This window comes from Pleurodeles waltl, chromosome 11 (genome assembly GCF_031143425.1).
Source record: "Pleurodeles waltl isolate 20211129_DDA chromosome 11, aPleWal1.hap1.20221129, whole genome shotgun sequence".
In the NCBI taxonomy this organism is placed as follows: Eukaryota; Metazoa; Chordata; class Amphibia; order Caudata; family Salamandridae; genus Pleurodeles; species Pleurodeles waltl.
Genome location: NC_090450.1, coordinates 546,137,877 through 546,161,327, shown reverse-complemented (window position 1 = coordinate 546,161,327; position 23,451 = coordinate 546,137,877). Strand labels below are relative to the sequence as shown.

Sequence of the window (23,451 nt, the reverse complement as noted above, 5' to 3'; positions counted from 1 at the left end):
GCCCAACTTTGCCCAATACCAAGTTTAGTGCAGCGGCGACTGGCATGAAGGCAGAGTGGGAAAGCGTGCCAATGTGGTGTGGTGCGTGCGCGCATGAATTGCAAGGTGAGTGGTGTGTGTACATAAAAAGAAAAAAACACTAACCTTGCTTGATGAACGATGTCCGGCGTCCTCCTCGCTCTGTGCTCCTCTCGGGGTCCAGCAAATTCCCTTAAGCAATCCTGGAACTGCACTCATGCTGGTAACTCGCATGAAAGAAGCATCAGGATTGGAGTGAGCGTCCTCTCTCAGCGCTCTTAAGAGCACTGGAGGCCTGTGCTTTCTCTAACCCTGCTCTCTTAAGACAGCTGGGTTAGAGAAGTTTAAAGTGCGCATGTCTCGCTGGCCGTTGCAACACAGCCAGCCAAAAAGACATGCATACTTTAAACTGTGCACAGCTCACTGCTGCCACTCACCAACTTTATTACCATTTAATTTTGCATCTCTGAAAGGCATTTTAGGCAGAGGGGAGACGTTCCTCTGCCTCGAATGATGAACCACCACTGGCTCAGTATCACCCAGCACCAACTGCCTACAGGGAATGCCCCTTAAAAGTTGGACGGGACTTTAGGCTTCAGGGAATTTTCAGGTGAGAGCAGTGTTTAATGTGACCCGGTGATTGTAGGTGAGATCCACTGACATTCATTTTTGGGGACCAGCACTTATTTTTCCTTTAAAGACTTTGATCGAGAGCAAGAAAGAGAAAAATACAAAAGGAGGAATCAAAAAGGAAGAGAAAGATGGGAAGACAGTCACAAAAGAGGAAAACAGAAATGAAAAATAACATGCAAAAGTGAGAAAAAGAGGCAGTGAGTATCTGGTGATGTATTAAAAATCATGAGGTGGCATCAACATTAGGCAGTCTTGGTATTTGGCAACCTTTGATATTGCCAGCCCTGGGCTTCTGAACAAAACCTGTTGCACTGGCAATAATTACTGTACAAATAAACCACTGGCTGAGAGGAAGTTTTCTTAGTTACCTCTTAAGGCTGCCCTGAGTGGCAGAGGGGAAACACTATAGCCATCACGTTAGGGCAACAGGCTTTGGACCATCAGAACTTGGAAGCAGTCATTGGGGCACTCGTGACATTTCCCACTGCCTAGCAGGGTCCATTTGCTGCTGATTGTTTTAAATCTTTGCAATGTTGTGCTTTTGGGAATCTAAGTTTAAAAGACAATTTTTGTATGTCTGTGAGTGTGCAAGGAATGCTTGCATGTGTGTCTTTGTGTGGGAAGATAATTGATGCTGCAGCTGCGGATCATGATGAAGATAGGGGTCAAATGAGCTTCTTTCTGGACTAGCAGGGGTTATAACAGATCAGGACTGAAGTTTATTGGCAAAGGAATATGTATGGGAGTCAACATCCAGACTAGGAACCCAAAGCAGCCCTGGCAAGTTTTGTCAGACCAGACCGTGTACATTGTGTAGCAAGTGAGCGAGCACAGCAAGCGAGTCTGACCACTACAAGGGGGAAGGATTCCCACCTCTGCATAATTTGGAGATCAATGGCAAACATGTTGCATTCTACAGCACATTTTCATTATATATTTAAATGCAATAGATTTTGCAGCATAGTAAATGATGATCTTATAGTGCCCATGTTGGGGCCCTTCAGTGATTCCCTTAGAATCACCCTCCAACAGTTTCCCTCATCTCTCCTTACCCCTCTCTCACAAGTATGTAATTTGTTTTATAGCACCTCTCATACCTGTGTAGGAGCACTTTATACCACACACATATACAGAGACAATGAATCACATAAATAAACAGTGTACAGAAAATATTACATAAGACAAAGGGAACTATGGAAAGCAGGCTTCTTTTAAGAGCGCTTGGTCTGGAGAAGCACAAACTCTGGGTTCAAAACATGACAAAGTGATTAGGGTTTGCTTCACTAATAAGAATTTACGTCCACACAAACAAAGCATTTTTAGCAACATTAAGGTAAAGAAAGAGTGGAGAAAAAAACATAACTTTCTACCCGTGCCATGCAGTTTGCATGCAGCTCGTTGATGGCATTTTATAGCTCACTGCACTAGATTACTATTGTAACTTATGATCTGCACAGTAAAAAAAAAGGAGCTCTCTGAGAAAAACAGTAACCTACTGAGCTTCACATAAAATACTGTTCTGTGATCTGCATGGTACACGTTCTTTGCAGCTGACATATTAACACCTCTGCACTACCTTAGACGAGTCTAAACTGCCACTATCCAAAACTCCAATCTCTCTCTAGCTGGAAGATTAACCACCAGAGATATCTTGACACTTATTGCTGCTTAAAACTGCAGAATATACAAGGAAATGTGCAGCAGATGCTTTTAAACCCATAAGATATTTCAAAGCCCATGGAGGTTGGAAACAAAAGTGAGTGCTGAGTGGATTATGCTGGCCTGCTGTTTTTGTGACTGGGGACCTATATTGCAGCACTGTAGCAAAACTGGCCCATTAGTAACAACCTGCCGCACCCTTCCAGCCTCCAGGGGAAACGCCTGGAGCCCAGTATGACCAGTCCAGCCTTGATGGGAGTCTAAGTACTGAGATTGTTGTGAGGCTGCTGGTCAGCCATGAGGTGCACTGGCAGATGTGCATGTGTGTCTGAGGGGGTGCATTTCAGTGTAGAAATAACAGTAGGTGTTGCAAATCAGTGGTGGCATAAATGGCAGTGTGGGTTCAAACACTAGAATAGCAAGATGTGCTGCAGAACTGGATACCTTGGCATTGGCACAAGGACATGTGTGTCCAGTACTAGAATTGCATGTAACAATGCATGTATGGCAGGGATAGCAACAGGCATGTCCAGAAGTGTCAATATGCCAAGAACGGTGATCATTAAACCACGGCCACTGTTGTGTTTTAGAACGCAAGTGCCACCGCTAGCCACAGTCATGTCCCTTTTGCCAATGCGGCTCCTCCGCTATAGCAGAGGAGCATCACCCCTCCCCCAACAGCAGCAGTAGCAAAACTTTAACAACAGAAGGATAACAAACTATGTTTATTATCCTTTCGCTGTTAAAGGGGAGGGCCATGGGGGATGACGGGGACGAGGGGAGTGGACATGTGTGTTTGGCCAGCAATCTCGCGCACGGTGCTCTCTCCAGCCCGGCACTATATATATATATATATATATATATATATATATATATATACACATACATATATATTTATATTTAAGTTTCCACGAAAAAAAATTAACAAGCTAAAAGCTTTTAGTGAAATGAGAACAATAAGAAAAAACAACAGACGTTACAGACCCAACTTCGGACCACAAGACTCAACTACCAAACAAAGAATGCATTTGGGTCAGTGTCACTCCCCAAACACCCTCGCCCCAAAGCTATGCCCCTGTCCATGCCACCTGGCCTGGTAGTTCTCCGGGAACTCATGACTCAGGTAACATAAAGAACAATGGCCTGAATACCCTGTCCTGGTAACACCTATTTTAAATGTATTTTCACTGCACACACTCTTCTTTAGCTCTGCTAAGAGAAGCCCTGATGGTGCAGTTGTTAAATCGGTGCATGTAGGCAGGGCTCCATCCTTCCAGTCCTCGCCTTTTACAAATTATTTTATCAAGTGACTGATGGCCCCCATGTATATGCCTGAGTCACACATAGAGATGGGCACACCAGCAAATTAATAGGGTAAGTTGAGCTAGAGCCGAGCCCAGGGTTTGGTTTGGCTCTAAGAGTCTATGAACAAGTCAAGCCATGAAAATGTTTGGCATGCATATCATGCAAAATTCAAACAGTCAAAAAGTTTATTTCTTTAACATGCAAAAGCATTTCACCTTAGTGCATCTGATTATATCACTACAATGACAGACTATTGATTAAAAGTGACAGCTTTTAGGCATGAACTGAGAAACAGTCCCCGTCTCAATGACAATGCTAATAGTATAATAAGAGGCAAGTCAATAGTCATGTAACCCCTTAACATAGTCTAGATTCTCATTTTAGCTGCTGCAACACTATAGTCTTCCAAATCAGACATCTGAGTTGCTTAAACAGCGCACAACCCGAACACAAGTATTTAAAAGTGCTTTCAAATGTGATAATAAAGCGAAAGGAGGCGCTGTGAAATAAAATGCTTGCCTAGGATCACACAATTTGGGCAAGCATAAAAGCTGTTATTGATTCCAGGTTATCTGTTTTCACATTTCGAAATTCAGCCATCAGGTGCATTTTCCTGTCTCTCTCCTGCTTTACATCCATCTAAGGTCACTGTTTTGTCTTTTTTTCTTCTTCAACTATGAGAAATCAAATACAAAACATATCAAACCCAACTGAAGACCTGTAGACCCAACTACAAAGTCAAGAATGTATTTTTGGGGTTGTTACACACTAAACACCTCCCCTGAAGCTACACCCCTGCTAAAAATGTGCATGCCTACACCGATCTTCATACCATGTGAGTGTCTCTGCTTTTCCCGAAAGTGCATGCCTGTTCTAAAAGTCTCATTGTCTGTATCCCCTTTGAATACATGTCTGCCTAGTCACCTGCCATCTGAGTGGGTGAATGCCAAACAAGCTCTATTTGTTTCCACCTACCTGCTCTGTGAATACCTGTCTGTCTGCTCTGTCGCTAAGTGACTGTCGGTCTTGTGAGTGACTATCTCGCTGCCCTGTAGGTGAGTGTCAGTCTGCAGTGCACGGAGTGACCACTAACCTGTTAGTGAGTTACTACCTGCCTTTGGAGCTAATGCCAATATGTCCTATGAATGCCAGTGTGACTGCTCTGTGTGTGCCTGGCTGTTTTTCTTATGAATGCCTCTCTCTTCTCCGAGGGTGTAACTGCCTAGCCTACAAAGTCATCCCATCAGCTAGCTATCCTCCACTTAAGGGTGTTTAAGGTAAAGGCAGTGCTTAATTTGTAAATAAAAAGGTGCCGGTGCCCAAAGTCCTCATCTTAAACACGCGGCTGCTGCAATTAAATGTACGAACACTACATTCTGAGGCAGCGTAATCCTGAAGCATCTTGGGCCTCTGTAATCCATTTACAGCCACTCCGGCCCCTTCAGGCCACTCTTGCAGCTTTCTACTTTCTCTCATTGTGACGTTTTTTTGTTTTTCACTTCCTCGGTCTTTCCCATATGTGTCTTTTGCTCGCAGCAAATGCTTGAGGCAGAAGACTAAGCGCTGGCCCTCAAAAATAAGTGCCGGTGCTCAGCACTGGAAACAACAAGCACAAATTAAGCACTGGGTAAAGGGCACATCCCTGTGATGGCTTCCCTCTTTGGACTTGAAAGTGAGAAAGCTAATTAGCAGATTAAATATGGAATTGACATCATTTTTTAGTTTCTCACTGTAGCCCTTTAAAATGTGCATAACTAATGCACATTTTAACGTGAATTAATTTCCAGCTGCTGGTCTTGCTCATTTGTGTATCTTTTACTTAGCTTATAAGGGTTTTCAAGCTAAATATATAAAGTTTCGTCCTCAATGAATAGGTGCAGGGAGAATAATGTGACGATGTGCATGAGAATTAATTAATGCACTGTATCTTATAAGATTATATGACTAATGAATTTCTGCACCTGTATTCATAATGTAATTATATTTAAGGATACATGTGTCTGGACCGAAAGCAAGATACATTTATTTAATTTGATTTAACTTCTTGTTTCTAAAACCAATTGCTAAGAGAATGGTACGTATTTTAAGAAAAGCCCACATTATTTGCCCATATAACGTATTGTTCAGAACATTAAACAAACATTTGCAATGCAATGGGTCTGGCATTTGCTGGAGTTAGAGCTATTAACGTTGTAAACTCCTAACCAGATTTTTCTTGCCACATAAATTGAAAATGAAAAGTAAAACAGTTTCACATCAGCGAGCCGATTCAAAGCACTGCGGCATCAGCGTAAAGGAGCACAAAAAAGGAAACAGAAGTTTGCTTGCAGTCAAACGTATTGGCAAAAGTGCAATTAGCCATGTAACAGGATCGATGTCGAAGGCTGTAACTAAACCGCCTCAAGGAGAGACAAACGTAAAACATTTACCAACGAAAATCAAGGATTTTTGAAGGGCAAGCCCAGGAACGAGTGATAGTGATGGGCGTGAGGAGGGTGTTGTTAAAAGCCCAGATACATACCAACAGGTCGGAAAAGCAGCGCTTGTGGGCTGCTCTCTAAACCTAAAAATGGCCTTAGTTTTTTTGTTAGGAGCGTTCTTCCCTCTTTTTGCTCAGATCCCCGCTGCTCTGTGCTGCTCTTTTTTTGGAAATATTTTTGCTGGGGTATTTCATTTATTTTGCATTTGCTCATATTTTGCATTTGGGCTATCTTGCTTTGGAGCACTTGACTGTGCTCACTTTAACTGAAATGGCACAGTTTGCAACTCAATATCAAACTTTCTTGACTTGTGAACAATATTAAAGTGCTCTTCTCAGTGTACATAATGTCTCATGAAGTGCATTGGTTAGTATTCTAAGTGACTTGGTTACCTCATTATGTCTTTGTAAACTGGATCATTTATTGTTTATTTTGACTACTGATTTGTGGAGAACATATAATGGATTTCCCTGTTCCGTATTATTCTGCTGGCTCAATTGCTGGTGTAACTTAAATTATATTCACCAAATAGCTCTAATGATTAAAGATCAAGTGAGAGCCTTTTGGTAAGTTATTTTTGGCACAGTTTTTGAATTCACTTTGTCTTAGTGATCTTGTGGATTGACACTTTTAAAAAAAAGAAAAGCATCAGCAGAAGGGTCTTGTGCCACCAACCATGCCCATTTAATAAAGTCCCACTTGTTTTCAGTTAAAAGCCCAGAGGTACAATATTCTTCAAGACTTCGAGATGAGATACCTCATTTGTTCCCTCCTAATATCAAAGGATATGCACTTCTATCCAAAGAGGGCAAAAGGCCTTCTCCATCTATGCACTGAAGATCTGGAACAACATCCCATACCATCAGGATGCTCTAATGTTTGGAAAGAGTTGAAAATACACTTTTTTAAATAACACTAGTTTACAATCAATGGTCGAAGTGGGCGTGCCCCTACATTTCTGATTTATCAGAAACTGTTCCCGTACTTCTTGTAAAAAGACAACCATCCCAGGTCAGTTAATTCCTATATTTTAAATGCTTCAGCTGAAGCGCCATTCAGAGAGTCTCCTGTGCAGCAAAACCGAAGCCGGCAGACAGCTAAACAAACCTTTCTGCCAGGGTGCTTGCTTTCCTGAAATAAATGCAAATGTGCGCAACGAGTTAATCTGCAAAGGTATAGCGTAATCTGCAACTCTAAAGGACGCTTGGGAGCCAGTACTGGCTTTAAAGGATCGAATCACTTAAAGCTTTGCGGTGACAAGATTTATTCTTGAGTGATAGTGCAAAGAATTTACAACTGAGCTGTGAAGTGCATGCATTTAATTGAAATTGTATTTACATAGAGTTTACTACTCCTGACCAGGTGTTAAAGGGAAAATTCTGTCAAATAAATTGTATTAAATTCAGTCTGGGTGTTTCCAAAATCTAAATTTTGGGAGCACCATTTTATCTTAAACCTTTTTGTGCATTTTGTAGCAGTCAACATTATGCTGTGTGTAATGCAAGTTTACAAGAATGACTTACATATTCACACAAACTCTGACCTCCTAGCACTAAAAATACACAAGTCACTAATCTCCAATACACCTACCAAGAGTTACACACAGACCTCTGCACCTCATTAACTTATAGAGGTTTCATAATATACTATAGTGCATTTCCAGGGAGTAACAACTTTTTACATTTATTTTTCATTAAAACCGCGTGCCATTTTATATGTAGCTACCTGATGGTGAAAGACCAAAAAAACGTACAGAACATATGAGGCATATTCATAAACCCCTAGCACCAATTTACATCACATCTGCAGCATTTATTTTGACACAAATGTGGCATTAAGGTGGCATTTCCCACACTCCATATTTACGAAGTGGTACAATGCTTGCATTGCGCCACTTTGTAAACCCTCATGCCACATTGTGCTTACGCCAGGCATAATGTGTACAATGGGGGCGTTCCCCCGTTGGGGAGGGCGTAAAAATGGCATTAGGAAATTTAAGAGACTTCCTTGCACCATTTATTTTAAAAAGGGCCATACCATTATTTATAATGGTCCCCTATGTACTCTGCAGGAGTAGTGCCAACATTTTCACGCTACCCCTGCAGAGTACGTCAATAGCGTAAAAAATTAAAATGAAGCTATTGCCCCCTACCCAGCGCCATGGTGCACTGTATTTTAAATATGGTGCACACGTGGTGGTGCTAGGGGGGTGCTAAGGGGCACAGCCATGTTCCTTAAATCTGTCCCTCTGTGTTTTAGCCACACCTTCAACTCTGCCCCCACGCTCCCTGACCCCGCCCCTCTCCATGTAGCATCACAGTTCTCATACTTTTTTTTAATGTCCTTCGACCACTGATCGCAGTGCATTAAAAGTCCACAAACCAACTACCTCTCCTATCACTTGTTGACTATAAGCTTACCGTTGATCCCGGCCAGCCCTTTGCTGCATTTTGGCTCTGTTTGTAGTATAGAAATACTGCATTCGGACATACTATTCAACTGATTTCTATTTTCTGTATGCCACAAAGTAATACATACATCCATGTCACTTTATGACAAAACATTTATAGTTAAATGCATTACACTTTTTGCACAAATATTTTCCTAACCAGATTCTTATTAAAGCCCCTTATGAATCTCTTATGGGTGGACCACACTTAAATTACAAACAAAATATGTCTCTATTTTCCACATAACACCACAACTGGCCTCGAAGTCTATATCTCTCCATATTCCTCGTAAATCGCATGTAGGATGACCTAATATCACATGCTGTCTTCTCTCATTCTGAAATACACAGCATATTGTGAAATGTGTTACATTTTAGTTGCACAAAAAAAATGGTATTATATAGAACACACTTTTAGAATGCCGCCCTTCGTGTGAAAGTGCTGCTAACATATCTAAGTGATTTTCAAAGTTTCATCATAGCTTCATGATAGCTTTTCAGATAACCGACATACTTTTTAGTGATCCCTGCAGCGCCATTGTTAATATTAGCAACCCCTCTTTGGCAGTGGCGGAGTGTGTCCTGAGAGAATTCCACTAGCATGGCATACATTGAATCTGGATCATCCCCTCACTGCAACTGATTAGCTCCTGCATCCACGTCACTTCCCGATGACTCCTGTTTCTATGCTCACATCACAGCAGTGTGGGCGTCACCGTTTGGGCTCTGCTGTCCGCTCCCTCAATGAACAGTACATGGCGATTGGTCCTGTGGGTTCCCTGTGTATTGTGACTGTCCCGCTGCTGCATTTATTTTGGATCTGGTCCTTGTACTGTGAATACTCTGCTATTGCAGCTCACCCATTTTCACTACTGGTCCTTTTTGTTGCTTCCTATGTGGTGACTCCTCGGCCCAGATGCTGCATTTGGGTGGGCGCTCAATTCTGAAATCTGATGTTGCATCGAACTCGCACCTACTGCACCAGGCCATACCTAGGTTAACCAGGCATTCCGTGTGAATTATGAAAACCTACTTCTGTCAGACCAGTCTAGGCGTACGCAACTTCATAATTACGCTGATGAAATGAGTGAAATTTGTGAATTAATTCAATTGCATGGCATTTTAACACACGGGAGACCGGTTGAAGCAGAAATGATCGTGCTAAAAGAGACATTTTCAGCTCACGCATATCACCTACTAGAAACGTGTATGACTTTTTACATGAGGTGAAAATGTCATGCAACGTAGCAGCAAACCACATGTAACACCATTTGAGCAGTTGCATGTTGCAGTTGTGTGTAATTTTGCACAATTTTCATAAAATGTCAAGAGAAAATATGAAAATTCACATGACCCTAATAAAGGATTATTTTATCTCTCCACACTGCAGTGGTGTTGGTTAAAGCAACACCACCTTTGCCCTGGTTTCTTCTAAGATGCCCTAACAATCATTGTGTTTAAGACAGGGTCATACTTTAAAGCTCTTCTATTACTAAACACACATCTGTTATGTTCTCAGTCATCAGGATCTGCTGCTGTTTAATTCATTGCCTTTGCCAAAGTTTCTTTCTTACCCCAATAGCCTCAACAGCCTCCTATGGTCTCCTCAAACTCATCGCCTCTACCATTTAGAGAATCCCATCGCCCCCTCCTCCAAGAGGGAAGAAATCAACAGGGCCAATCAAAAGATATGGAGAAGTTAATGATCTCCTTGCTTCACCTGAACATTATGCTGCCCGGACAATGGGTGAACTGACAGCCTGTGTTGCAGGGGCGTAATGCAGGCTGCTGTAGCCCCTGTGGCTCGGGGTGGGGAGGGGGACACAACCCTTTAGGGGTCCCCAATCCTTCAGGGAGCCCCCCTTGAGCAGCCAGAGGCCAATGAATATTTGTGAGATTTGGGAGACTCAGGGGCCCCTCATCACATTCTGCTTTGGGACCCCATCATTTGGCATTACACCACTACGGTGCAGCCAGGGTCTAAAGTTACATGGAATACCACTGACAGAACATCACTTCCTCTGCTTTCTTCATTTCAAAGGGCCTAGAACACAATATCTTACTTTTTCACTTTTTATCTTAAGTAAATGTCCTGTACATGATTCAGGGAACCCTAAATTAAATGCTTGCTTTGTTTTCACTGAATGTATTTCTCCTGAAGGAAACCCAAACTTCCACAGTGCATGTTGGACAGAACATCTCAAGTGAATCTTATACTTCAGATATGACTTAAAGTAGGCTATCCTTGTCCGATAAACAAAACCCTATACCAACAGATGCCACAGTCTCCCACAAATATGCACAGCTAGCATGTCAGAATACACCCTACAGGTCTGACATGCCAACAGCACTCACCATTCAACGTTGCTAACTAAGTCCTGACCTGCTTGCTTATACTTCTTCCAGGAATAGAACAGCTAAAATTCCCGAGCACTTTCACACACACAGCAGGGCATCACAGACAAATAGTTGGCTACGTGTCACTTAGCAGCACATCTATGTCTTCTCAAAAACCTACGTGTCAAACCAGGTATATTTCTGCTTAACTCTACGACATCAGTACACCTTAAACCCATTTCCTGAACCATCATCTGCACAAAAAGGTACTGAAGCAAAATTGTTGTCTGACAGCGTTGCCAAGTCAAGAGGGTGATGAATGTCATCCTACTCTCTGATACACCCAATACAAAGCAACAGAAGGTATAGGTCATTAAGAGGGTCATTCTGACCCTGGCGGCCGGTGGCCGCCAGGGCCACCGACCACGGGAGCACCGCCAACAGGCTGGCGGTGCTCCAATGAGCATTCTGACCGCGGCGGTTCAGCCGCGGTCAGAAGCGGAAAGTCAGCGGTCTCCCGCTGACTTTCCGCTGCTCTTTGGAATCCTCCATGGCTGCGGAGCGCGCTCCGCAGCCATGAGGATTCTGACCCCCCCTACCGCCATCCAGTTCATGGCGGGAAAGCCGCCATGAACAGGATGGCGGTAGGGGGGGTCGCGGGGCCCCCGTAAGAGGGCCCCGAAAAGTATTTCAGTGTCTGCCTTGCAGACACTGAAATACGCGACGGGTGCCACTGCACCCGTCGCACCTTCCCACTCCGCCGGCTCGATTACGAGCCGGCATCCTCGTGGGAAGGTCGTTTTCCCCTGGGCTGGCGGGCGGTTTTACTGGAACCGCCCGCCAGCCCAGGGGAAAACTCGTAATACCCGCCGCGGTCTTTTGACCGCGGCGCGGTAATTTGGAGGGCGGGATCCTGGCGGGCGGCCTCCGCCGCCCGCCAGGGTCATAATGAGGCCCTAAGTGACCTGGGCCCTACCTGTGCTCAGCGCGGCAGTAAAAAACTGGATGTTGAAATGGATCACACTTCCATTTCTGTCTGACACCATATCAAAAGTAGAGGGGTTGGAGAGAGGATTTAAGGACTTTTATCTGAAAGTGTACATAAAGACTTATAGGAAGAAAGGAAGACAATGAAATGTCCTCATCTTTTGTAAATTGTATTTTGGGTACTTTAGTGTTTTTAATTTGTGCAGAGATATTGAACAGTGCACCACAGAAGATGGAGGACGAAAAAGATGTCATCCCAGACATCCTTTACATCACCCAGGCCCCTCATTATTTAAAAATTAATCTTATTGGAGTAATGTATCTGTTTTGTGCTCAACTTTAGGGAAGGAAAAAATGATGTCCCCTTCTTCACAGTACCGGTTATGTATTGTAGGCTAAAGTGACTAATTCTACTAATAATGATCATGCACATAGCTCGCACTAGTCCCGCACCTGTCAGGGTGCCAGACGATATTTCCTCCAGCCCCCTGACTGGACTACCGCCCGTCATATTTTCAGGTCTCTGTCAGCCCTCAGTGGATTTCTGTGCCTTCAGTTGATCCACCATTGCAGGGTTTTTTCTGAAGGCACTGAAAGTTTGGAGAGTGGCCTCCATGTTTCAGGTGGCCACTCATCAAACATATTTGTTTTGCAAAACATATTTCCAAAGTGGGAGTTTCCTGCTCAAACACAAAAGGCTAAAATATCTAATATTAATTTATTTAGACATTTATAGAGTGCATCTGTCACTCAAACACAAAAGGCTAAAATATCCAATATTTAGTTATTTAGACATTTATAGAGTGCATCTGTCACCTGAAAGGTATAATGGTGCTAAATGCCAATAACCAAACAACCCAGTCCCAGCTCAGAAAACTTAGTGGATTTTTTTGAGAAACAACCAGGTTTTCCTCTTAAGACAAGAAGATCGGATTGGAGCCTGATGGAAGCAGGTAACTGATTCCAGAGTTGGGCTGCCTAAAATGAGAAGGTCTGTCCACCCTGTTGAGTCTTCTTGAACTTAGCAATACAAGATTGTGTGAGAAATATCGGAGACATCTCCCCGGAGTATATTTCTGGAATTATTCTGGAAATAAGGGGCCAGAGCCCTGAAGGGCCGTGTGTACTATACAGAGGGCTTTAAATACAACCCTTTGTCTGACCGGAAGCCAATGGATCTCCCTTAAAGCCTCTGAGGCGGAGGATCTCCTGGGCTTATCCAGGGAGAGAATTTTACGCAGACCCCTTTTCAGAAAAATACAGGGTCCAGTAACTTTGGTGATGTGGGCTTCTAGAAACAGCTTGTTATCAAATGTGACCCTTAAACTGCAGACTGTGTCTGCAGCACCGAGCTCAGTCGGGACAGGTAAAGGCCAGAATATAGATGGCAGGTTAAAGGGGGCTTTACCAGCTGATCAGCATAACATCTTTGTTTTCTCTTTGTTTTCTCTCTGTTTAATTTAAGGATATTGGCAGTAAGCCATGTGACAATATCCTTCATGCAATTGTGAAAGGACTTCGTTCCAGCCTAAATGTCTCTGACCAGTGCTAGAATTAGTATAATCTGCGTAATTCACCACACTGATGTTGTGGGTCTTAACTAGGGTCACCAGGAGTCTCATGTAAAGGCTAAACAAAATGGGACTGAGAGCAGACCAGTGTGGACACCTTGCTTCACCTCTCTGAAGGCAGATCAATACGGAGGGAGAGCCACAGCCTGGCTGTGTTTCGACAGGTAAGACGGCAACCAATTCAGAACCATGCCCTGTATTCCTGCTCCAGAGAGTCTCTCTAGGAGAATCTCATGGTTTACCATATCAAACGCCGTAGACATATCTAACAGGATCTACCTATCTAACAGACATATCTAATACCAAGGCAGTTTTCTCCCACGGTGTGGGATTCAATTTTTCTTTTTTGTTCATGACCACTTGACCCTTTCCTGGCATTCCAGGACACAAAAAAAGTCATCATCCCATCTGCTGTAAATAGGGGATACGATCTAATGTCCCCACACCGATGGACCCAACTCTGTTTAGCCATTAATGTAGGGTTTCCACCGGCAGAGCCAGTGGTGGCACCGGAGTAAGAAACAGCATACTCCACCACATTTGTTGCAGAGTAACAAGCCCTTCAAACTCTAGACGAGGCCCTTTATTGTTTCTTCGCCCTTAACCATAAGTGGTATCAAACACCCAACTCAGTGGCCCTCCTTTTAACACCCTTAAAAAATGAAAGGTTCAACTACTTTACAGGGTCTCAACCCTGTGCTGGCAGCACTACATGACACCTTCCCATCATGTGCAACAATATTACCTAAATTTAAAGATTTGACCTGGATGTTAAACCTGAATCGCAGCAGCAATATATGGGGTACAATTCTCTGATTCAAACCTGCAACCTGCAGAATACACACACAGCTCTGTAGCTAATACATTGATCTACTGATTTATTTCACTATTCTTAGAAGCGGACAGTTTCTGAATAGATATCACATTATCAGGTGTCATAACCCTCTGAGCTATACTGCCAACTGATACACTGGGCCAACAAGTATAATCATTAAGATAGCTCAGTGGATTAACGTATCTACTCTAAAAATATGCAGACAATTTAAAGGTGAAAATTCAAATATTGTTGAAGCCAACAAAGCTTTTCATTCTTCTCAGTTTAATAAAATGAATGTCACTGAGCTTGGTAATTACACTTGTTATTTACTGTGCTCACTTATGGTGAGTCTGCAGTACCAATCACCATGTTAGAGGATCATTAGCAAAGCTAGTACGTCTAGTGTTGGCTGCTGAAATGTTGGCTCTGTCATAGTTTGTTTGTTTGTGAATGGTTTTTGTATGAATACGCCTGCCACACGAGGGGCCTGGTAGCAGTGATAGGGGAGCTCCCAGGCCTTTGTCTAAGTTCAAGCATTGTCAAAAAGATAAAGTATGTATTTTCATTGTAAAAGCACACATTGCAACAGTAGTCTCTGGAACTGATGGTGACTGTTCGTGGAATGGCTGTCCACGTTCAGGAGCTGAATGCTGTAACTGGCTGTCAAGGAAGCCAGTGGCTGAAGTGGGCTGATTCTCTGTTCCATGCTGTATGCTGTAGTAGGCGGAAGCAAATTGGGAATGACTCCAATGCAGACCAATGGAGGAAGACTGAAATCTCCTGTATGAAAAGATGTATATATATATATTTTTTAAATAAAATATTTTGGCTAAGACCAGACCTTAAATACAAGAATAAATGCAATGTGTTTGAATTTGAAAGGAGCATGACGCGTGTTCACATAGGCAGTGTTTGAGTCCTATTTTGAAAGGTGGTAACCAAATAGTGATTGGTCAAGATGTGAATGCATCACGCACCTTGGATTTTTTCATGGACTGTGTCAAATGTATTATTGCTAATACCCTAGTTTAGGGTGGTAAATAGTTGGTGAATATCTATGCTTACTGCTTCCAGCTATTCTTGAAATCGAAGGTTGTAGTCATGAATTTGTAAAGGCGTAGAATTTTTATCTAAATGAATTAGTCCACACAATAAGTTACATGGACCATTCCTCTTGTAGAGGAGTCTCAGCTCTAAATCGATGTTCCCATTGGGGACTCCCCACTTTTCTTCTGTAAAGGCACCCTGATTTGCCCCACCGAAGAAACAGTACTGAAAGCCAGAACTTAGTTTTTAAAAGAATGAGTGCTGGTGCCCAAATGTCTTCCCAGAAGCCACCCACTGGCACTATCAAATGTCGGCGTGATGAATACCAAAGCTGAGTAGTGTAAAGTCCTCCTCAGTCCTCTTCAACCCACTACCAAACACCCCACTTCTCCTTTATCTCGCTCGTGCAGGTTCCTGCTTTCTCCCTTGGTGACGGTTTTTCATTCGTTCTCTTCCTCCGTGTTTGTGTTTTGTTTGACTTCCTTATCTTGCTCTCGGTAAATGTTTGATGTCAAAAAATAAGTGCAGGTCCCTAAAAATGAGAACCGGTGACCCTCATCGGCACCCACCGGATCAAATTAAGCACTGATGAAAGCCACCCAGCGCTCCTCTGCAAAAAAAACAAATCGCTGGAAATCAATCAACTCTCCCTCCCTAATAAAACGGAAGCGTGGTAGAAGGCATTCTGCGGTGTCACCAAAATGTTAAGGATAAATAAGTTTATGAATCATACTATACAATACAGTATATTACCAAAGCGCCTTTAGAAATACAAAGAGCAAGCGCAATGCGGGAACTCACATAGAATACAAAAAAGTCACCACGTTCATTTTAAATTCTTGAGAGCACTTTAAAAACATGCAACCCCAATCAGAAAAGTTAGATTTTCTTTTAAAAGTTCAATCGGAAACTGCCCTGAGGAAATTGCATCCTTTAAAAAGATTGGTTTTAAAAACGTTTTACGTGTGTCATCAGAAGAGTAGTTCCCAAGTGCTGAACCAGAAATAAATATCACATTAAGTATTATTATTATCCAGCTCAAAAGTAGTCACTTGAAGAGACTTGGAATGAAGAACGTTTTTAGGTACAACAAGATGCCTGAAGGAAGAAGACCATTTTTTGCCGACAATTTGACCCAAAGGTATTAGACCGCCGTAAACGAGGTAGGCTTTACACACGGGCATATTAACGTATTCTTGACACAGCGAGATTAAGAGATTCGCCAAGTGTCACAGGATTCTGAACCCTCGCCAGGACTCGATCCCCCTACTAAATGTACGTTTTATCTTATATATATATATATGTACTACCATGAAGAGACTCTGCTTGGCACATGCACAAACCAGACTCCCATTGTCCAAGAACACGTGACAAGGACGCACACACCCGGCCACACAATCCAAAGAGAGCATCACTCCACGCAGAGGCGAGCGCCTACCTTCCCAAAGGTCTGTTGTTGCTGGAGGTGGAGCAGGCCTTGCCGCACCGGTCCTTCTTCCATGACCAACCAATGAGCATCATCCGCCAGTCTCTCCTGCTTTCTTTCTGCTCCCTCTCGAGCTGTCTCTTCACCTCACTCTCTGTCACTCTCTTTACTGTTTCGCTCTCTCCAGAGAGCTCGGTTTCCTACTTTTTCCTCTCTCGGATAGCTGTCTCTGCAGTGGCCTCTGAGTTCACTCTGACCAGGTCTCCACCTTCACTGGCGCACTCTTTTATGTGTGCGGGTCCCTCCGAAGGCCCTCTTCGTCTCTCACTTCCTTGTTTATCCCCCTCCTCTTCGCGGAGCGCCCCACGCTCCAGCTACCGTCACATCGTCTGTTTCGAGGTGCGAGCCCCAGCATTGTGGGATCGTTTCTCAAAAAAATATCTGTCACATCCTTATTCACAAGTTCAACTTCCTGTGTGGTCGATGTGACGGCAGTTGAACAAGGGGGGAAAAGTGACTGCAGCGGGTGCGTGACAAACGCCGCACAAGCGCGCACTAACTTATGATACTTATTTAGTTTGATATTTTATGTTTGTTTTTCGTGAATATTACCCGAAGGTGCCATAGCGCTTTACAGTACATACTTATCGTTACATCGATAGTTACAGTAGGTACCAGAGTTACCAAATGGTACCAAACATAGTTACATAAGCTCTAGAATTACAAAATCGAACAAGCCTTGGCAAAGCCAATAGGTTTCGCCTATGGGATCTACTAAAAGCAATTTGATACGCAAATTGGAAATACTTTATCAGGAAATGGAGTGATAGGGAGATATAAGGGGCCATATGTACGAACACATTTTCCCATTGACACAGAATGGGAAAAACCCTTTGCTACATCTGGCCCAAAGTGTGGTATTGGAGTTATGAGCTTCTCTTGGCCAGACTCTTGCAACCCGATTTACTCCATCCCTACCCGCAGCCTGAAGACAAGTGGTGGCTGGCATCTACGGAGGAGGGGGGTGGACAAAGGGGTGGATGCGGGTGCACACGTGCAAATAAAACTTTTAAAAAACTTAAAAAAAAGAAATTTAAAAAACACTTACCAATCACGTCTTCCTCCCGCCAGACGTCTTCTGCTGAGACTGAAGCGTGGTGTGCGATCCAAAGCAAACTCCCCTGACCAATCCTGGCGCTGCTCACATGCTGTAATCCAGCACGTGAGCAGCACACTGATTGGAGGGAGTGGCCTCTGTTGGTGCTCTACTGCGCACTGGAGGCCTGCACTTGCTCTCAACCCAGCAGTCTCATGACAGCTGGGTTGAGAGGTTTAAAGTGTGCATGTCATGCTGGCCATCGTAAAACGGCCAGCCAAAGAGACATGCATATTTTAAATAGTGCACAGGGAGCCCTCTGCCCACCTCTCCTCCCTTCTGCCACTCAGCTGCCCCCCCATCCTGACACTTAATTCAGGATGGGATGATAAAAAATAAAAGGGTCATAAATTACCCTTTTATTTTTAATCTCTGAGGCTTTGGGGGGCATTTAAGTGGGGCAATGCTCCTCTACTCCAATGCGGAAGCCACGACTGCTGAAGACCACTCCACTACTCTCCCCTAAAATGCAACACCCTAATCCACCACAAAAATCTATCTCCTTCCACTAAATTACTGTACCCACATCGTCCTACCACACGTGACTGTTTCTGCACCAAATCTCTTCCAAAAAGGTACTCCTGACTTGTTGACCACATAATTTTCATCCTTCTAACCGGACAAGTAGCCACAGCTCACCAAGCATCACAAGCCTCCTCTTGATCTCATTCCATGATGCACCAATGACCGGCTCCTTCCTTCCTGTGACCCCTAGCGCACTGCACGAGTACATGACTTCCCGCAATTGTGTCACATCAGGAATGCCACACAGTTTTCTTGCCTGAAAGAAAACTTTTGTCTTACCCTGTTATTAGGGGAATCATGATTCTATGTTGCCATATAGCTCAAGGTAAGAAAACTCAGGTGGGGCAGAATAGTCTGTGACTTTCTTTAGTTTACTCCATTGTATCACGCACAGTTATCACTAGCAAGTAATAAACAAGCATTTGCAATGCAACGGGTCTCGTGTTTGCTCATGTTAGAGCTAATAGCGTTGTAAACTCCTAACCCGACTTTTCACCTATCGGCAAAAGTGTATTTATGTACGTAACCCCAAAAAGTGCAATTAACTGTGCAAAGTGCTCGACTCCTGCTAAGCGAAATTCCGCTAGTAAAATAGAGAAAAAGTAGAGCACGAGCCGGACAGAAAATGTTTTTTGTACTTGGTCGATGCGCTTGAGGAGGGCTAGCCACCGGAAAAGGCATGACGTGTGCATGCCTTCGACTAATGAAAGCAAGCTGAATTTAATAGGCAAGCCCACGAACCAATGAAAAACACTGACGTGATGTCGACAGGGCTCCGAGCCCTTTTCTAATAACTAAAGCGTCTTGCTGTGATACGCATGCGCGAGCACATGCAACGCAGGCTCGACCCCAAGAAAGGACTAAAGGAGAGATTGTGCTCTGTTCCAAGCAACTCTTCTCCTATTTTGTATTAGGGTGAATAGTTTGGATTGGAGTGGGGTAGATTGGTGTGGGGTGTTGTAAATTGGAATGGATTGTAGAGGGGTGGATTGGAGTGGAATGAATTGGGGTGCACTGCACTCATGTCTTAAAGCATCATTTCAGAAATGACACATAATAAAGAAACAATGTTGCTTTGCATTATTTAGAGCAAGATAATCATCATCTTTTGAGAACAGCATCCACTAGCAGAAACAAAAGAAAACATGAGTGCCAAGTGATAAAAGATGACGTGGCAAAAATAAAAGGAAGCTATAAAAAATAATACTTCGCAGTTTTGTTTGTTTGCTGGGCACATTTTTGCATGGCATTAGAAGTTAAAAAGAACAAAATAGTACCTCAATCACATTGAGAGCAGTGGACCTGCACTGATAAAGTTGAATCAGTCAGTGCTTGGTCCCTGTTCCACACACAGGAATGGAAATTATGCTTGGACTGCTGCAATTATTTACGAGGGGGTAAAGAAGTATGTCAGGCAAGCTAACAATTGGTAAGTGACAGGTGGGCTCCAAGCCCTTTGCTTTGCCCAACAGAGTCTTGTAAGCTTGCAGGTGCACTCATAGGCTCGACTCTAAACAGTAACAGAGCTTAACTGCAATGTTCAGATAAATGTAGACATATTTAAACATTGCCATTGCCAATCTAATAGAATAATTGCAAAAAATTCCGAGGGGGCCCTGATGTTTTTTTTCCACTGGGGGGTGCAGCATTAAAAGTTTTGAAGACCACTGCTAGAAACCCACACTATACCTACCTTGCACAACAACAATGTAGAATCTTGCCTGTCCATGTCAGGGATGTAAGGTGATATAGAAATTTTATAATACAACACAATTGTTGCCCTCTGTTGTGTGGTACGTTTTGGTATGGTTATTTATGGAGCTCTTGCTACCTCTGACAAGGCACTGAAACAGTTGTGAATGGGTAGCACACTACCCTGCTGGTACCAATTAGATCATTCATAATGGTCAGAATATGACATGCTTGCTATCAGGTCGTCTGAGGTGCCAAAGAATATTGCACCACCTGTGCCACGGGGTCAGTACCCAACCAGTGACCTGGAGTTCTTGGGTCAGCCAGGCCTCTAGTGCCTGACCTATTCACTGCAGGACGCACCCCTGGGCAGCGGCACCACGTGACAGCCGTGCCCACACAATGGGGCATTGATAATTTGTGAAGTGGCCTACGCCCCTGTGAAGCCAACACAGCAAATTTTGCTTTGTTGCAAATAAATGAGTAAATAACTCGGACAATAATGAATCTTACCACAGCACGTTTTTTTTGTTAATGTGCTCTCTTATAGTATATTTAATGGCACTGTGTCCTCTGTGTGAAGACTTCCCAACCTTGTGAAATGTTTCTCATACCCTTGCCCCTCTACTACCCTCCATGTAACACTCGCCAATGGTTGAGCTCTTTTGAAGGGACTATCCCTCGAAGGATCCAATAATCTGAATTATGGAAGCGACAGGCCAAGAGTCGTTTTTTTCAAAGCAGTTTTTTTTGTTAATTGCTCCTGTTAAGCCCTACGACCGAGCAGGACGGAGTTGGGGTGGAGGTGGAGGGAGGGAAAAGTTCCATGTCAGTGAAACTTTTGAATTCTGGAACCACTCTCGGATGAGTGTGTATGAGAGAGATGAAGCTCACGTATGCACTAAGCCCCGACCCCCTCCCCCCCGATGAACAAGCTGGATCCAGAGAGCCTGCTGGAGGGTGCGGGCCAGAGACAGGGTGGGCGGCCTCGATGGAACGGATGAGGGGTAGGTTAGTGTCTCGGGATGAGCAGATGGATGAATGGATAGATAGATAGATAGATGCAATGAGGGTGTGTGGGTGTCTTAGGATGGATGGATGGATGGATGGACGGATGGACGGATGGACTGAGCGTGGTGAACAGATGAGTGTGTGGCTGGGTTTGGCTCGATGGATGGATGAATGTGTAATTTGTGCGGAGCCAGGATGGACGAATTGATGGGTGATGGTTAGTGGGCAGATTAGGGTTGGTTTTCAAATGGTAGGACAAAAGAATGAATAGGTGTATGAATGGACGGATTGATGGATGAGTAAGTGAAGTGAACTGGTGAGTTGGTTGGCTTGGATTTGCTTTGGATAGATAGATGAATGTGGAGAGTGGCTGGGTGATGAATGGATGGGTGGTGAATGGATGGGGGGTGAATGGATCTCAGGGTAGGAAGGATGGATTAGTGGATGGTTTGCGTGGACGGATGGATGAATGGGTGTGTGGATGGATGGATGATGGATGGATGAATAGGTGTGTGGATGCGTGAACTGATAGAATACTGCATTTACTGTTCGGACTTGTGGACCTTCTCCACTCTGATGCTGCTTTGTTTTTTCACTAATGACCGAGCTGACAAAAATCTCTGAAATGCACTTCTTAATCCAAAGAAGACATTTATTATTTCACCATGAGGTTCCTAAAAAGAGATTAGCATGTTGAAAGCACATGTTTAAAAACAGTCACAGCACTGAAAGGAAAACATACCAAAATGATTCTCCACTGCAATATACACAGCAAATATATGTATCTATATTATAATGCAAAGCAAATAATAAATTAAAAATGCATCACCGTAGGGCCTGTCAGGTGCTTAATTTTTCTCATGCCAGCAAGACAATGACCCTGTTCAACTGCGAAAGAGAAAGAGATCTCCACCCTCACGGGAAAGATATCAGGCATCCGACATCTAGAATCCTGATCGAGGCCACTGACCCTCTCACTGTCGCACTGGGTCTTTTTATATCTTAAAAAAACAAAAGGAGCTTACTGGAAAACACCCTGATTTTGCAATTCAGACATGCTGGCTAGTTTAGGTATGCTTTGAAAATAACACGTTGGGGTTTGGCCACAATCCCAAGATGTCAAATCAAAACAAGGCCGTTCCCTGCCGTCTGAGTACATCCTTATCAACCAAAGACCTTGGTGAGAAAAAGCATGAAAACAAGACAGAATGCACAGTTTACAATGTGGAAAATTACGGGCAGCCTTTAACATGACAGTGTCTAATGCTACAATAAAGTCAATAGGCAGAATGAATCTAAGGCTAAACTGAATACAAAATGTAGTCTGTAACTGGTGAACACTGAACAGCTAATCCAGGTGCAAAGTGGTGCCACACAAAGTCAGTGGTCAAAACACACATTTCACTACAGATGCGTAGCTGATATTTCTGAACATTTCAAGTTTCCTCACAGTTTTAATGAAATACTGCAACACTGCTGTCATTGTAGAGCGTGAATTTTAATGTTTGTTAGTACTGCACTGCATATAAAGCCAAAGTCCTAAACTCCTATGTCTATCGTGTGGAGCTTCAGAAAAGGGCATTTTCCATTCTCTTAATTTACAAGAGATTTAGCAAGCACAGCATGCAATTGACCCAAGGGTAGGTCGCTCCCCCTGCCGCTGCAGCTCCTCCAGCTCCTCCAGGTTCCTGAGTTTCTGAGACCCACCTCACAGTAAGTACCCCCCACCTCCCAGCCCCTCGCTCTGCCCCGCGCTACTCACCCTCTCTCCTGCTCCTGCTTCTTTTCTTCTTTTCTTCTTCTCTGTTCTTCCTCCTCGCTCCTTGTCTGTAATCTTCTTCTGTACTCTTCTTTTCCCCGTCTTCTCTCTTCTTCTGTGTGCTTCTCAACCTCTCCTGTCGCCTCTCTTCTTCCTCATCTTCTTCTGTGGTCTTCTGCCTTCTATTCTTCGTTTTCTGTATCTTCCTCTGTGTTCTTCTGTGTTCTTCTGTGTTCTTCTGTTCTTCTGGTCTCCTGCTCTTCTGTTCTTCCGGTCTTCTTTGCTTCTGCTCTTCCGGTCTTCTGTTCTTCTGTTCCTCCGGTCTTCTGCTCTTCTGTCTTCTGTCTTCTATCTTCTGCCTTCGGCTCTTCTGCCTCCTCCGTCTTCTTCTCCCCGCGCCTGCCCTCCTGCTCCTGCCTCATCCCCCTCCCTCACTCGCCTCCCCTCTCTATCACCCCTATCTAACCCGTTCGCTATCTACCTCCCTCACTCCTCCTTTCTACCTATCTCTCTATCTCTCTATCCCACTATCTAACTCCCTCACTCTCCACCTCCTCCTATCTACCTATCTCTCTATCT

The 23,451-nt window shown here is 43.7% G+C and overlaps 1 protein-coding gene across 1 annotated transcript in view; it reads right to left on the bottom strand.

The window, feature by feature from the left end:
* Positions 1-17,147, bottom strand: part of DOK2 (docking protein 2) — a 90,657-nt gene extending 73,510 nt beyond the window's left edge. The window contains exon 1 of the mRNA XM_069213994.1: positions 16,742-17,147. Within this exon, the coding sequence (XP_069070095.1) occupies positions 16,742-16,804 (63 nt within the window). The 5' untranslated portion in view covers positions 16,805-17,147. The remainder of the gene's footprint in view (positions 1-16,741) is intronic.
* Positions 17,148-23,451: the final 6,304 nt, after the last annotated feature.